Genomic DNA, 18,009 nt, shown 5'->3' on the forward strand with positions numbered 1-18,009 from the left:
TCTCTCCTCACTCCCGCGCTCTCTCCTTCTCTCTCTCCTCACTCCTGCGCTCCTCTCTCCTCACTCCCACGCTCTCTCTCTCTCCTCACTCCCACGCTCCCTCCTCTCTCTCTCCTCACTCCCACGCTCTCTCCTTCTCTCTCTCCTCACTCCCACACTCTCTCCTCTCTCTCCTCACTCCCACGCTCTCTCCTTCTCTCTCTCCTCACTCCCACGTTCTCTCCTTCTCTCTCTCCTCACTCCCTACGCTCTCTCCTCTCCCTCTCCTCACTCCCACGCTCTCTCCTTCTCTCTCTCCTCACTCCCACGCTCTCTCCTTCTCTCTCTCCTCTCTCCCACACTCTCCTTCTCTCTCTCTCCTCACTCGCACGCTCTCTCCTCTCTCTCCTCACTCGCACGCTCTCTCCTCCTTCTCTCTCCTCACTCGCACACTCTCTCCATCTCTCTCCTTCTCTCTATTCCTCTCTCCTTTCCTCGCTCTCTCTCCTTTCCTCCTTCTCTCTTCTTTCCTCTCTCTCTCTCATTTCCTCTATCTCTCTAATTTCTTCCATCTCTCTCCTTTCTTCCATCTCTCTCATTTCTTCCATCTCTCTCATTTCTTCCTACTCTCTCCTATCTTCCATCTCTCGCATTTCTTCGATCTCTCTCTTTCCCTCTCTCCTTCACTCTCTCTTTCCCCTCTCTCTCTCTCTCTCTCTCCTTCCCCTCTCTCCTTCCCTCTCTCTCTTCCCCTCTCTCCTTCCCTCTCTCTCTAGCCCTCTCTCCTTCTCTCGCTCCCTCTAGCCCTCTCTCCTTCTCTCGCTCTCTCTAGCCCTCTCTCCTTCCCTCTCTGCGCTCCTTTCTCTCTAGTCCTCTCTCCTTCTCCCTCTCTCCGCCCCTCTCTCTCTAGCCCTTCTCTCCTTCCCTCTCTCCCGACCCCCCTGTGGGTTGAGCTGATCAGGAGTGGGAGGTGAGGAGCAGAAACAACCTAGCTGGCTTCATTATGCCTATCTGTTATCTGCTGTGTCATATGTTGCTCCACACAGCTCCACACAACTCTATGCTACTGCAGTACTGCATTAATTTACAGAGAAAGAGAGATATACGCTAATAGACCACTGAAGAAAGGAGGATGTTTAGATTCTGTAATTATGTGTGACTGAGGATAGTCTTTGATTTTATGGGCAGGTATAGACAAACACACACAAAAATGTGGAGCATGAATTTCTATGGGTTTATGGTTGGACTATGAGTGTTGGGAGATCTCTGTTGGGAGATCTCTATGAGTGTTGGGAGATCTCTGTAAAACATACCTTGAAGGGGAGTACATAAGACATTCACAACACCTTTATAAAACAGGCCATGACACCTTTATGACAGGATCATTCACAACACCTTTATAAAACAGGCCATGACACCTTTATGACAGGATCATTCACAACACCTTTATAAAACAAGCCATGACACCTTTATGACAGGATCATTCACAACACCTTTATAAAACAGGCCATGACACCTTTATGACAGGATCATTCACAACACCTTTATAAAACAGGCCATGACACCTTTATGACAGGATCATTCACAACACCTTTATAAAACAGGCCATGACACCTTTATGACAGGATCATTCACAACACCTTTATAAAACAGGCCATGACACCTTTATGACAGAATCATTCACAACACCTTTATAAAACAGGCCATGACACCTTTATGACAGGATCATTCACAACACCTTTATAAAACAGGCCATGACACCTTTATGAGTGTTACAGGATCATTCACAACACCTTTATAAAACAGGCCATGACACCTTTATGACAGAATCATTCACAACACCTTTATAAAACAGGCCATGACACCTTTATGAGTGTTACAGGATCATTCACAACACCTTTATAAAACAGGCCATGACACCTTTATGACAGGATCATTCACAACACCTTTATAAAACAGGCCATGACACCTTTATGACAGGATCATTCACAACACCTTTATAAAACAGGCCATGACACCTTTATGACAGGATCATTCACAACACCTTTATAAAACAGGCCATGACACCTTTATGACAGGATCATTCACAACACCTTTATAAAACAGGCCATGACACCTTTATGACAGAATCATTCACAACACCTTTATAAAACAGGCCATGACACCTTTATGACAGAATCATTCACAACACCTTTATAAAACAGGCCATGACACCTTTATGACAGAATCATTCACAACACCTTTATAAAACAGGCCATGACACCTTTATGACAGGATCATTCACAACACCTTTATGAAACAGGTCATGACACCTTTATGACAGGATCATTCACAACACCTTTATAAAACAGGCCATGACACCTTTATGACAGAATCATTCACAACACCTTTATAAAACAGGCCATGACACCTTTATGACAGAATCATTCACAACACCTTTATAAAACAGGCCATGACACCTTTATGACAGAATCATTCACAACACCTTTATAAAACAGGCCATGACACCTTTATGACAGAATCATTCACAACACCTTTATAAAACAGGCCATGACACCTTTATGACAGAATCATTCACAACACCTTTATAAAACAGGCCATGACACCTTTATGACAGAATCATTCACAACACCTTTATAAAACAGGCCATGACACCTTTATGACAGATCATTCACAACACCTTTATAAAACAGGCCATGACACCTTTATGACAGAATCATTCACAACACCTTTATAAAACAGGCCATGACACCTTTATGACAGAATCATTCACAACACCTTTATAAAACAGGCCATGACACCTTTATGACAGAATCATTCACAACACCTTTATAAAACAGGCCATGACACCTTTATGACAGAATCATTCACAACACCTTTATAAAACAGGCCATGACACCTTTATGACAGAATCATTCACAACACCTTTATGAAACAGGCCATGACACCTTTATGACAGGATCATTCACAACACCTTTATGAAACAGGCCATGACACCTTTATGACAGAATCATTCACAACACCTTTATGAAACAGGCCATGACACCTTTATGACAGGATCATTCACAACACCTTTATAAAACAGGCCATGACACCTTTATGACAGGATCATTCACAACACCTTTATAAAACAGGCCATGACACCTTTATGACAGGATCATTCACAACACCTTTATAAAACAGGCCATGACACCTTTATGACAGGATCATTCACAACACCTTTATAAAACAGGCCATGACACCTTTATGACAGAATCATTCACAACACCTTTATGAAACAGGTCATGACACCTTTATGAGTGTTACAGGATCATTCACAACAAACTTGATAACACATTTATTCAACATCATTCAAGATGGGAGTTTGGCTACACTTGGCCAGTTTGGGGGAGATATAACAACGTACCAGAGGGCTTGGTGTGTTTGGGGGAGATATAACCAACGTACCAGAGGGCTTGGTGTGTTTGGGGGAGATATAACAACGTACCAGAGGGCTTGGTGTGTTTGGGGGAGATATAACCAACGTACCAGAGGGCTTGGTGTGTTTGGAGGAGATATAACCAACGTACCAGAGGGCTTGGTGTGTTTGGAGGAGATATAACCAACGTACCAGAGGGCTTGGTGTGTTTGGAGGAGATATAACCAACGTACCAGAGGGCTTGGTGTGTTTGGAGGAGATATAACCAACGTACCAGAGGGCTTGGTGTGTTTGGGGGAGATATAACAACGTACCAGAGGGCTTGGTGTGTTTGGGGGAGATATAACCAACGTACCAGAGGGCTTGGTGTGTTTGGGGGAGATATAACCAACGTACCAGAGGGCTTGGTGTGTTTGGGGGAGATATAACCAACGTACCAGAGGGCTTGGTGTGTTTGGGGGAGATATAACAACGTACCAGAGGGCTTGGTGATGCTATGGGACCTGGGGGACCAGGGTCTCCTCGGTGGCCTTGGGGCCCGATAGGTCCCACTATTCCTGGGTCTCCTGTCCTTCCCCTCTCTCCTTGGACTCCCCTCGCTCCAGGTATCCCTGGGTCCCCCTGCAGTAGGAGATCAGCAAAGAACAATCAAATCAAATTTGTATTGGTCATGTACACATATTTATCAGATGTTATCGAAGGGTGTAGTGAAATGTTTATGTTCCTCGTTCCAACAGTGCAGTAATACCTGACAATACATATACAGTCCAATATAGCAATATGTATAATGGTTAAATCTAGCTGGCTGGTGAGTTCCCACCATGTGGTTTACAGTACACCCTCCAGTCTCCAATTCAGATCTACAATCACTTTATTTAACTAGGCCATCAGTGTAAATAAGAAAATATTCTTCATTGACTTGCCTGGTTAAATAAAAGGGTGAGGGGTTGTTGTCAGTCCCACTCCAGACAGTACCGGAGACATTCTGATAGAGCATTGGCATAAGGCCACTCTGGCTTTGGGCTGATACTGTCACTACCAACGCCTCAGCATTACACAATCAGTCCTCATCCAGCCATTACCCTGATTGAGCCCAATCAGATACACATCCCCAGGGTCTGTGGCCAATTCTGTCACCATGTATCTTAGCTCTCCTACAAACCGTCATTACTAGCATTTGGGAACAGATTACATTACAGGGCTTTAGAAACAGATTACACTGTAGAAGACTGTGACAGGGCTTATAAACAGATTACACTGTAGAAGACTGTGACAGGGCTTTAGAAACAGATTACACTGTAGAAGACTGTGACAGGGCTTTATAAACAGATTACACTGTAGAAGACTGTGACAAGGCTTTATAAACAGATTACACTGTAGAAGACTGTGACAGAGCTTTATAAACAGATTACACAGACTGTGACAGGGCATAAACAGATTACACTGTAGGAGACTGTGACAGGGCTTTATAAACATATTACACTGTGACAGGGCTTTATAAACATATTACACTGTAGAAGACTGTGACAGGGCTTTATAAACAGATTACACTGTAGAAGACTGTGACAGGGCTTTATAAACAGATTACACTGTAGAAGACTGTGACAGGGCTTTATAAACAGATTACACTGTAGAAGACTGTGACAGGGCTTTATAAACAGATTACACTGTAGAAGACTGTGACAGGGCTTTAGAAACAGATTACACTGTAGAAGACTGTGACAGGGCTTTATAAACAGATTACACTGTAGAAGACTGTGACAGGGCTTTATAAACAGATTACACTGTAGAAGACTGTGACAGGGCTTTATAAACAGATTACACTGTAGAAGACTGTGACAGGGCTTTATAAACAGATTACACTGTAGAAGACTGTGACAGGGCTTTATAAACAGATTACACTGTAGAAGACTGTGACAGGGCTTTATAAACAGATTACACTGTAGAAGACTGTGACAGGGCTTTATAAACAGATTACACTGTAGAAGACTGTGACAGGGCTTTATAAACAGATTACACTGTAGAAGACTGTGACAGGGCTTTATAAACAGATTACACTGTAGAAGACTGTGACAGGGCTTTATAAACAGATTACACTGTAGAAGACTGTGACAGGGCTTTATAAACATATTACACTGTAGAAGACTGTGACAGGGCTTTATAAACAGATTACACTGTAGAAGACTGTGACAGGGCTTTATAAACAGATTACACTGTAGAAGACTGTGACAGGGCTTTATAAACATATTACACTGTAGAAGACTGTGACAGGGCTTTATAAACATATTACACTGTAGAAGACTGTGACAGGGCTTTATAAACAGATTACACTGTAGAAGACTGTGACAGGGCTTTATAAACAGATTACACTGTAGAAGACTGTGACAGGGCTTTATAAACAGATTACACTGTAGAAGACTGTGACAGGGCTTTATAAACAGATTACACTGTAGAAGACTGTGACAGGGCTTTTATACACTGTAGAAAAGGGCTTTATAAACAGATTACACTGTAGAAGACTGTGACAGGGCTTTATAAACAGATTACACTGTAGAAGACTGTGACAGGGCTTTATAAACAGATTACACTGTAGAAGACTGTGACAGGGCTTTATAAACAGATTACACTGTAGAAGACTGTGACAGGGCTTTATAAACAGATTACACTGTAGAAGACTGTGACAGCTTTATAAACAGGCTTTATAAACAGATTACACTTACACTGTGACAGGGCTTTATAAACAGACTGTGACCGGGCTTTATAAACAGATTACACTGTAGAAGACTGTGACAGGGCTTTATAAACAGATTACACTGTAGAAGACTGTGACAGGGCTTTATAAACAGATTACACTGTAGAAGACTGTGACAGGGCTTTATAAACAGATTACACTGTAGAAGACTGTGACAGGGCTTTATAAACAGATTACACTGTAGAAGACTGTGACAGGGCTTTAGAAACAGATTAGACTGTAGAAGACTGTGACAGGGCTTTATAAACATATTACACTGTAGAAGACTGTGACAGGGCTTTAGAAACAGATTACACTGTAGAAGACTGTGACAGGGATTTAGAAACAGATTAGACTGTAGAAGACTGTGACAGGGCTTTATAAACATATTACACTGTAGAAGACTGTGACAGGGCTTTATAAACAGATTACACTGTAGAAGACTGTGACAGGGCTTTATAAACAGATTAGACTGTAGAAGACTGTGACAGTGCTTTATAAACAGATTACACTGTAGAAGACTGTGACAGGGCTTCATCAACAGATTACACTGTAGAAGACTGTGACAGGGCTTTATAAACAGATTACACTGTAGAAGACTGTGACAGGGCTTTATAAACATATTACACTGTAGAAGACTGTGACAGGGCTTTATAAACATATTACACTGTAGAAGACTGTGACAGGGCTTTATAAACACATTACACCGTAGAAGACTGTGACAGGGCTTTATAAACAGATTACACTGTAGAAGACTGTGACAGGGCTTTATAAACAGATTACACTGTAGGAGACTGTGACAGGGCTTTATAAACATATTACACTGTAGAAGACTGTGACAGGGCTTTTATAAATAGGGGTTTCAGAAATACAATGGTGGCATACAAAATGCATTGAATTTCAGATGCCTTTATCAAATACTTAGGCACCTCTGGGGGAAAAACATGTGTTTCTATGCATCATTGCCTTTTGGTTGGGTTAGGTTCTGTGTGATATTTTTCCATCACAAACAATGAGTTGTGTTTTTGGAAAACATCTTCAGAGAAACAAAATAAAGGTGCTTACCCGTTCTCCCTTGGATCCTCTGTCTCCTAGTCTACCTGTGGCTCCCTGTAAGAAGATAAAACACATCGCAGTATGAACACATGACAGAGGAGTGCAGGTTCTGTCTGAAATACTCTGCTGATTGCAGAGACAGAGAAGTCCCTCCAGACCAGAGAGAAGAGCAAAGAGCACTGCTAAATAATTGGATATTTGGAATGAAGATGACCCCAAGGCTAGCTTCTCTCTCTTTACCCACTCCTCTCTTTGTCTTCTCTCTCTTTACCCACTCCTCTCTTTGTCTTCTCTCTCTTTACCCACTCCTCTCTTTGTCTTCTCTCTCTTTACCCACTCCTCTCTTTGTCTTCTCTCTCTTTACCCACTCCTCTCTTTGTCTTCTCTCTCTTTACCCACTCCTCTCTTTGTCTTCTCTCTCTTTACCCACTCCTCTCTTTGTCTTCTCTCTCTTTACCCACTCCTCTCTTTGTCTTCTCCCTCTTTACCCACTCCTCTCTTTGTCTTCTCTCTCTTTACCCACTCCTCTCTTTGTCTTCTTTCTCTTTACCCACTCCTCTCTTTGTCTTCTCTCTCTTTACCCACTGCTCTCTTTGTCTTCTCTCCCTTCCTCCCTCTCTCTCTAAATCTGACTTTTCTCCTCTCCTCTCCTCTCCTCTCCTCTCCTCTCCTCTCCTCTCCTCTCCTCTCCTCTCCTCTCCTCTCCTCTCCCTCCTCTCCTCTCCTCTCCTCTCCTCTCCTCTCCTCTCCTCTCCTCTCCTCTCCTCTCCTCTCCTCTCCTCGCACTCAAAAGCACACTGCTTTTGTTCAGACACCCACTGAGGCCAACGTGGGTCTAATCTGTTGCTCTGTAATCACCCCCATCAACATCAACCAATCCTCCACACTCAGGGTCATTTAATGATTGCTTACCATTTTAAATTTCCCAACCCACACTTGTGTCTTAGCTTATTCAGATTCAAAAAAGGTTTATTGTTGCAATAACTAACAATTGGTGGCAGCAGTGAAGTGATTGACAGGATGTCTTTCAATCCAAATCCTCAATCCAAAAACAACTTTTTTAAATGATTCTGGGATGACTGTTGTTCCTGTGTCTGAGGATGTATGGAGTTCTCCAAGGACTGTTTCACCTTCCACATGGTCTGTCACAGCTTCCCTGCATCACATAGCCCCACTTCCCTCTGTGGACTGTATGCCTCCTCCCTCCTACTCTGCCTGCCTGCCTGCCTGCCTGCCTGCCTGCCTGCTCCCTCCCTCCCTCCCTCCCTCCCTCCCTCCCTCCCTCCCTCCCTCCCTCCCTCCCTCCTCCCTCCCTCCCTCCCTCCCCCTCCCTCCCTCCCTCCCTCCCTCCCTCCCTCCCTCGCTGGGAGAGAAACACCTGTCGTTAGCTCTATGTGCAACACTGCTCTCAGAACTACACTGCTCCATTCTCCTCTCCTCTCTTGCTTTCCAGGTCTCCCTCGCTCCCTCCATCTCACTGACTGTATAACCTCTGGGAACATCTTTGTATCCATTTACTGTGAGGATTACTGTCTCCATGCAAAATGCAATCTGGCACGATCATGTGGTTTTAAAAGCAACGGGCAGCAGAGAACTCTGTTCTCCTCCTCCTCGCCTACATTCATCTGCAGCCCTCTCTCTATTTTTTATTTCTGCTATGTTATTCCCCAACGCCTGATGGGAGGCTTACATCTCCACTGAATTCGACTTCCATCGTCGCTCTCTGGGCCTGGCATTAAACCTCAAAGCCAGATCATTGCAGTACAGTGAGAGGAGTTGTTTGGGAACGTTTAGAATAGGAGCACATTCACCTGCTAGATGGCACTGTTGCCCCACCAAATGATTGAGAACAAGAGATACACCATCTAACAACAAAGCATTAAAATCTCCATCTCCCCCTCTCTCCCTCACTCCCACTCTCCCCCTCTCTCCCCCTCTCTCCCTCTCTCCCTCTCTCCCCCTCTCTCTCCCTCTCCCCTCTCTCCCCTCTCTCCCTCTCCCCCTCTCTCCCTCTCCAAGATGTTGTTGATGGAAGTGGGTGAAATAATAAGAAGTTGGCCCTTCGTTCCGCTCACTGTTGAGATCTCTGTGATGTAGACTGACAGATGTACCAATGCACCGACCAGTTACTGTTGAGATCTCTGTGATGTAGACTGACAGATGTACCAATGCACCGACCAGTTACTGTTGAGATCTCTGTGATGTAGACTGACAGATGTACCAATGCACCGACCAGTTACTGTTGAGATCTCTGTGATGTAGACTGACAGATGTACCAATGTACCGACCGGTTACTGTATCTGTTGTTGGTATTTATAGTTCAGCTAATTAGAATGGAGTTGATGGTGAATCATACTGTTATAGTTCAGCTAATTAGAATGGAATTGATGGTGAATCATACTGTTATAGTTCAGCTAAACACAACTAGTGATGTTATATGAGAGTACAAAACACAACTAGTGATGTTATATGACAGAGTACTAAAACACAACTAGTGATGTTATTTACAAAAGTTCAGCTAATTAGTGATGTTATATGAGAGTTACAAAACACAACTAGTGATGTTATGAGAGTACAAAACAGCAAATAGTGATGTTATATGACAGATACAAAACACAACTAGTTATGTTATATGACAGAGTGTACAAAACAAAACACAACTAGTGATGTTATATGACAGAGTACAAAACACAACTAGTGATGTTATATATACAAAACACAACTAGTGATGTTATATGACAGAGTACAAAACACAACTAGTGATGTTATATGACAGAGTACAAAACACAACTAGTGATGTTATATGAGAGTACAAAACACAACTAGTGATGTTATATGACAGAGTACAAAACACAACTAGTGATGTTATATGACAGAGTACAAAACACAACTAGTGATGTTATATGACAGAGTACAAAACACAACTAGTGATGTTATATGACAGAGTACAAAACACAACTAGTGATGTTATATGAGAGTACAAAACACAACTAGTGATGTTATATGAGAGTACAAAACACAACTAGTGATGTTATATGAGAGTACAAAACACAACTAGTGATGTTATATGACAGAGTACAAAACACAACTAGTGATGTTATATGACAGAGTACAAAACACAACTAGTGATGTTATATGAGAGTACAAAACACAACTAGTGATGTTATATGAGAGTACAAAACACAACTAGTGATGTTATATGACAGAGTACAAAACACAACTAGTGATGTTATATGAGAGTACAAAACACAACTAGTGATGTTATATGAGAGTACAAAACACAACTAGTGATGTTATATGAGAGTACAAAACACAACTAGTGATGTTATATGACAGAGTACAAAACACAACTAGTGATGTTATATGACAGAGTACAAAACACAACTAGTGATGTTATATGACAGAGTACAAAACACAACTAGTGATGTTATATGACAGAGTACAAAACACAACTAGTGATGTTATATGACAGAGTACAAAACACAACTAGTGATGTTATATGACAGAGTACAAAACACAACTAGTGATGTTATATGACAGAGTACAAAACACAACTAGTCATATTTCCTGTAGAGATCACAGTGGCAGTTGTTTTATTTTTTACTCTTTATCCAAACACTTATCCGGATATGAAAATAGATCATTCTTCCCTTTATTACGAACAGTTATCTATGACTGCCTCCCAGCATTAACTGTATAGTTAGTATACAAAGACCAAAAGTCAACACAGCCCAACATCTGCAGGATACCTTAGAGTTATTATCATTAAATGGTCTAATATGCAAATAGAAGTGTTTTAATGCACCTGTTGTGATGCCGTAGCTCAAGGGCTAGATAACAGCACTACTGCCAAGGATGCTGCTGGTACGTCTTTTTGTTGAGGGACATATTGTGTATGTGTGTGTGTGTGTGTGTGTGTGTGTGTGTGTGTGTGTGTGTGTGTGTGTGTGTGTGTGTGTGTGTGTGTGTGTGTGTGTGTGTGTGTGTGTGTGTGTGTGTGTATGTGTGTGTGTATGTATGTATGTATGTATGTATGTATGTATGTATGTATGTATGTATGTCTAAGTTATTTTCTCTCACCTCGTACCCAGGAAGTCCATCTTTCCCGGGCCTCCCCTGCTCAAGGAACGACCAGAACACAAAGAAGGAAAACAAAGACATTTTATATCGGCTCCAACAATCCAACGTTCGATCGGGTCGGCCCTGGTGCATTCTGGATATGCGTCACAAATGGCGCCCTATTCCCTATATACTGCAATACAGTATAGGGAATAGGGCTCTGGTCAAAGTAGTGTACTATATAGGGAATAGGGCTCTGGTCAAAGTAGTGTACTATATAGGGAATAGGGCTCTGGTCAAAGTAGTGCACTATATAGGGAATAGGGCTCTGGTCAAAGTAGTGCACTATATAGGGAATAGGGCTCTGGTCAAAGGGAATAGTGTGGTCACTATATAGGGAATAGGGCTCTGATCAAAGTAGTGCACTATATAGGGAATAGGGCTCTGGTCAAAGTAGTGCACTATATAGGGAATAGGGCTCTGGTCAAAGTAGTGTACTATATAGGGAATAGGGCTCTGGTCAAAGTAGTGTAATATATAGGGAATAGGGCTCTGGTCAAAGTAGTGTACTATATAGGGAATAGGGCTCTGGTCAAAGTAGTGTACTATATAGGGAATAGGGCTCTGGTCAAAGTAGTACTATATATGGAATAGTGTATCAAAGTAGTGTACATATAGGGAATAGGGCTCTGGTCAAAGTAGTGTACTATATAGGGAATAGGGCTCTGGTCAAAGTAGTGCACTATATAGGGAATAGGGCTCTGGTCAAAGTAGTGTACTATATAGGGAATAGGGCTCCGGTCAAAGTAGTGTACTATATAGGGAATAGGGCTCGGTCAAAGTAGTGCACTATATAGGGAATAGGGTGCCGTTTGTGACAGACAGAGTGATCTCTCTCCACAGTTAATGGGATATCTGAAGCGTGGGATAACGATGGTGATTGCTGTGTGAACACTAATGTTCCACTCTCTGCTTACAGACTGATGGAATTATAACTAAAGAAACCATTTCTGATGATAATAACATACAATAATGTCATCGTTCTGCAAAACAAGCCTGGACTAATAAGCTTATTTAAAGCAGATTTTTAAACAGATTGTCCCTTAAATCAAGCTCTTTCATTGATATGGAAATGCAGACATCTATGGTAAATGTAACACAGCACTTGGCTCTGCAATGTGAGGGACTGTGTTGTTACAAACCTAATACTGCCGGCATACTGGCAGTCTGGACCTATACAGGCATATAGGAACATCGCACATCTCTCATCAATAAGTAGGAACCATCTACTTTCTGTTCATTGGTAACATTTGTATGCAGGGTAGCCTAGTGGTTAGAGCGTTGGACTAGTAACCGGAAGGTTGCAAGTTCAAACCCCCGAGCTGACAAGGTACAAATCTGTCGTTCTGCCCCTGAACAGGCAGTTAACCCACTGTTCCTAGGCCGTCATTGAAAATAAGGATGTGTTCTTAACTGACTAGCCTGGTTAAATAAAGGTTAAATAAAAATAATAATATTCAGACCCTTTCACATTTTCCTACGTTGCAGCCTTATTCTAAAATGGATTAAATAAACATGTTTTATATTTCATTTTTTGTTGTTGATAAATTAGCATTTCTAAAAACCTGTTTTTTCTTTGTCATTATGGAGTATTGTGTGTAGATTGATGATGGGGGGGAAAACAATTGAATCAATTTTAGAACAAGGCTGTAACGTAACAAAATGTGGAAAAAGTCAAGGGGTCTGAATACTTTCCCAAGGCACTGTATGTACCGTACGTAGAGTGACATTTCACTTGGCTCTGCATGTACACTCTTAGAAAGAAAGGTTCCCAAAGGGTTCTTCGGCTGTCCCCAAAGGTGAACCCTTTTGGTTCCAGGTAGAACCCTTCCGGGTTACATGTAGAAAGGGTCCTACATGGAACCCAAAAGGGTTAAACCTGGAACCAAAAAGGGTTCTTCAAAGGATTCTTCTAAGGGAAAGGCGAAAAACCCTTGAAGGTTCTTTAAAGCACCTTTTTGTTCTAGGTGTATGGACTATCTCCCGTTGAGGGTAGGTGTCTAATCAGGGGTATGAGGAAAGAGGAGCAGAGGTAAAGTTAAATTCTTACAGGAGCACCTTGGGGTCCCTCAGAACCTGGGAATCCTGTCTCCCCCAGCGGGCCCCTCTCACCCTGTCAGGGAATAAACACTCATATGTGTCACTGTTACTGTTACTGTGTGTGTGTGTGACAGAGAGAAGGAGGGATGCCTTTGACTGACAGCTGACAGAGAGACAGAGAGAGAGAGAGAGAGAGAGAGAGAGAGAGAGAGAGAGAGAGAGAGAGAGCGAGAGAGAGAGAGAGAGAGAGAGCGAGAGAGAGCGAGAGAGAGAGAGCGAGAGAGAGAGAGAGAGAGAGAGCGAGAGAATGAGAGAACGAGAGAGAGAGTGAGCGCGAGAGTGAGAGTGAGAGTGAGAGAGAGCGAGAGAGCGAGTGAGCAAGAGAACGAGAGAGTGAGCGAGAGAGAGAGAGAGAGAGTGAGAGAGAGAGAGAGAGAGAGAGAGAGAGAGAGAGAGAGAGAGAGAGAGAGAGAGAGAGAGAGAGAGAGAGAGAGAGAGAGAGAGAGAGAGAGAGAAGAGAGAGAGAGAGAGAGAGAGAGAGAGAGAGAGAGAGAGAGAGAGAGAGAGAGAGAGAGAGAGAGAGAGAGAGAGAGAGAGAGAGAGAGAGAGAGAGAGAGAGAGAGAGAGAGAGAGAGAGAGAGAGAGAGAGAGAGAGAGAGAGAGAGAGAGAGAGCAAGAGAGAGAGAGAGAGAGAGTGAGAGAGAGAGAGAGAGAGAGAGAGAGAGAGAGAGAGAGAGAGAGAGAGAGAGAGAGAGAGAGAGAGAGAGAGAGAGAGAGAGAGAGAGAGAGAGAGTGAGAGAGAGAGAGAGAGAGAGAGAGAGAGAGAGAGAGAGAGAGAGAGAGAGAGAGAGAGAGAGAGAGAGAGAGAGAGAGAGAGAGAGAGAGAGAGAGAGAGAGAGAGAGAGAGAGAGAGAGAGAGAGAGAGAGAGAGAGCAAGAGAGAGAAAAGCATCCGGCTTACTTACCGGTTCCCCAGGGATCCCCGAATCACCGCGAGCTCCAGGTTTCCCCTGTCAATCACACAGACAGGATGAGAACGCCACACATTAAACAGCTTCTCAGACAGGTTTTATATATCTACCCATCTACGTTAGCTAGCACCTCAACACTGTCCTGTCCAGCAGGTATTACTGTACTACAGCCCTCTAAGTGGGTGTACATCTGAAGGACTGTTCACTGGGTATAGTATTACATCTGAAGGACTGTTCACTGGGTATAGTATTACATCTGAAGGACTGTTCACTGGGTATAGTATTACATCTGAAGGACTGTTCACTGGGTATAGTATTACATCTGAAGGACTGTTCACTGGGTATAGTATTACATCTGAAGGACTGTTCACTGGGTATAGTATTACATCTGAAGGACTGTTCACTGGGTATAGTATTACATCTGAAGGACTGTTCACTGGGTATAGTATTACATCTGAAGGTCTGTTCACTGGGTATAGTATTACATCTGAAGGTCTGTTCACTGGGTATAGTATTACATCTGAAGGTCTGTTCACTGGGTATAGTATTACATCTGAAGGACTGTTCACTGGGTATAGTATTACATCTGAAGGACTGTTCATCTGGGTATAGTATTACATCTGAAGGTCTGTTCACTGGGTTTAGTATTACATCTGAAGGTCTGTTCACTGGGTATAGTATTACATCTGAAGGACTGTTCACTGGGTATAGTATTACATCTGAAGGACTGTTCACTGGGTATAGTATTACATCTGAAGGACTGTTCACTGGGTATAGTATTACATCTGAAGGTCTGTTCACTGGGTATGTATTACATCTGAAGGACTGTTCACTGGGTATAGTATTACATCTGAAGGACTGTTCACTGGGTATAGTATTACATCTGAAGGACTGTTCACTGGGTATAGTATTACATCTGAAGGTCTGTTCACTGGGTATAGTATTACATCTGAAGGTCTGTTCACTGGGTATAGTATTACATCTGAAGGTCTGTTCACTGGGTATAGTATTACATCTGAAGGACTGTTCACTGGGTATAGTATTACATCTGAAGGTCTGTTCACTGGGTATAGTATTACATCTGAAGGACTGTTCACTGGGTATAGTATTACATCTGAAGGTCTGTTCACTGGGTATAGTATTACATCTGAAGGTCTGTTCACTGGGTATAGTATTACATCTGAAGGACTGTTCACTGTTCTGTTCACTGGGTATAGTATTACATCTGAAGGACTGTTCACTGGGTATAGTATTACATCTGAAGGACTGTTCACTGGGTATAGTATTACATCTGAAGGACTGTTCACTGGGTATAGTATTACATCTGAAGGACTGTTCACTGGGTATAGTATTACATCTGAAGGACTGTTCACTGGGTATAGTATTACATCTGAAGGACTGTTCACTGGGTATAGTATTACATCTGAAGGACTGTTCACTGGGTATAGTATTACATCTGAAGGACTGTTCACTGGGTATAGTATTACATCTGAAGGACTGTTCACTGGGTATAGTATTACATCTGTTCATATGAAGCGTTGTTCACTGGGGACACTACTATAGTATCACTGTGTTCTGTCTGTGTCATTTCTTATAGATTTGGAAAGTCAGTGTCCATGACATGTTATAATTTCGTCAGACAGCCATGATGTTTTCTGTGGCCAGCATCAAGTGCAGCAAAAGAGCGCAAACAAATGGAAGATTCACGGCATCCGTCTGTTGTGTGCAGATCATTAAAGGTAGTACTTACTGAAGGTCCAGGTATTCCAGGGGCTCCAGGCATCCCCAGATCACCCTACAGGACAAAATACAGCCTTGTTTACACCTCAAACCTATAGCAACATACAGCCTTGTTTACAACTCAAACCTATAGCAACATACAGCCTTGTTTACAACTCAAACCTATAGCAACATACAGCCTTGTTTACAACTCAAACCTATAGCAACATACAGCCTTTTATACAACTCAAACCTATAGCAACATACAGCCTTGTTTACAACTCAAACCTATAGCAACATACAGCCTTGTTTACAACTCAAACCTATAGCAACATACAGCCTTTTATACAACTCAAACCTATAGCAACATACAGCCTTGTTTACAACTCAAACCTATAGCAACATACAGCCTTGTTTACAACTCAAACCTATAGCAACATACAGCCTTGTTTACAACTCAAACCTATAGCAACATACAGCCTTTTATACAACTCAAACCTATAGCAACATACAGCCTTGTTTACAACTCAAACCTATAGCAACATACAGCCTTGTTTACAACTCAAACCTATAGCAACATACAGCCTTGTTTACAACTCAAACCTATAGCAACATACAGCCTTGTTTACAACTCAAACCTATAGCAACATACAGCCTTGTTTACAACTCAAACCTATAGCAACATACAGCCTTTTATACAACTCAAACCTATAGCAACATACAGCCTTGTTTACAACTCAAACCTATAGCAACATACAGCCTTTTATACAACTCAAACCTATAGCAACATACAGCCTTTTATACAACTCAAACCTATAGCAACATACAGCCTTGTTTACAACTCAAACCTATAGCAACATACAGCCTTGTTTACAACTCAAACCTATAGCAACATACAGCCTTTTATACAACTCAAACCTATAGCAACATACAGCCTTTTATACAACTCAAACCTATAGCAACATACAGCCTTTTATACAACTCAAACCTATAGCAACATACAGCCTTGTTTACAACTCAAACCTATAGCAACATACAGCCTTGTTTACAACTCAAACCTATAGCAACATACAGCCTTTTATACAACTCAAACCTATAGCAACATACAGCCTTGTTTACAACTCAAACCTATAGCAACATACAGCCTTTTATACAACTCAAACCTATAGCAACATACAGCCTTTTATACAACTCAAACCTATAGCAACATACAGCCTTTTATACAACTCAAACCTATAGCAACATACAGCCTTTTATACAACTCAAACCTATAGCAACATACAGCCTTTTATACAACTCAAACCTATAGCAACATACAGCCTTGTTTACAACTCAAACCTATAGCAACATACAGCCTTGTTTACAACTCAAACCTATAGCAACATACAGCCTTGTTTACAACTCAAACCTATAGCAACATACAGCCTTGTTTACAACTCAAACCTATAGCAACATACAGCCTTTTATACAACTCAAACCTATAGCAACATACAGCCTTGTTTACAACTCAAACCTATAGCAACATACAGCCTTTTATACAACTCAAACCTATAGCAACATACAGCCTTTTATACAACTCAAACCTATAGCAACATACAGCCTTGTTTACAACTCAAACCTATAGCAACATACAGCCTTGTTTACAACTCAAACCTATAGCAACATACAGCCTTTTATACAACTCAAACCTATAGCAACATACAGCCTTTTATACAACTCAAACCTATAGCAACATACAGCCTTTTATACAACTCAAACCTATAGCAACATACAGCCTTGTTTACAACTCAAACCTATAGCAACATACAGCCTTGTTTACAACTCAAACCTATAGCAACATACAGCCTTTTATACAACTCAAACCTATAGCAACATACAGCCTTGTTTACAACTCAAACCTATAGCAACATACAGCCTTGTTTACAACTCAAACCTATAGCAACATACAGCCTTGTTTACAACTCAAACCTATAGCAA

The 18,009-nt window shown here is 41.9% G+C and overlaps 1 protein-coding gene across 1 annotated transcript in view; it reads right to left on the reverse strand.

The window, feature by feature from the left end:
* Positions 1-18,009, reverse strand: part of LOC135538386 (collagen alpha-1(XIX) chain-like) — a 92,236-nt gene that overhangs the window by 20,729 nt on the left and 53,498 nt on the right. The window contains exons 28-33 of the mRNA XM_064964292.1: positions 16,064-16,108; positions 14,308-14,352; positions 13,354-13,416; positions 11,265-11,300; positions 7,194-7,238; positions 3,875-4,018 (exon numbers count right to left, since the gene is read on the reverse strand). Coding sequence (XP_064820364.1) covers positions 3,875-4,018; positions 7,194-7,238; positions 11,265-11,300; positions 13,354-13,416; positions 14,308-14,352; positions 16,064-16,108 — 378 coding nt within the window. The remainder of the gene's footprint in view (positions 1-3,874; positions 4,019-7,193; positions 7,239-11,264; positions 11,301-13,353; positions 13,417-14,307; positions 14,353-16,063; positions 16,109-18,009) is intronic.

This window comes from Oncorhynchus masou, unplaced genomic scaffold (assembly GCF_036934945.1).
Source record: "Oncorhynchus masou masou isolate Uvic2021 unplaced genomic scaffold, UVic_Omas_1.1 unplaced_scaffold_950, whole genome shotgun sequence".
NCBI lineage: Eukaryota > Metazoa > Chordata > Actinopteri > Salmoniformes > Salmonidae > Oncorhynchus > Oncorhynchus masou.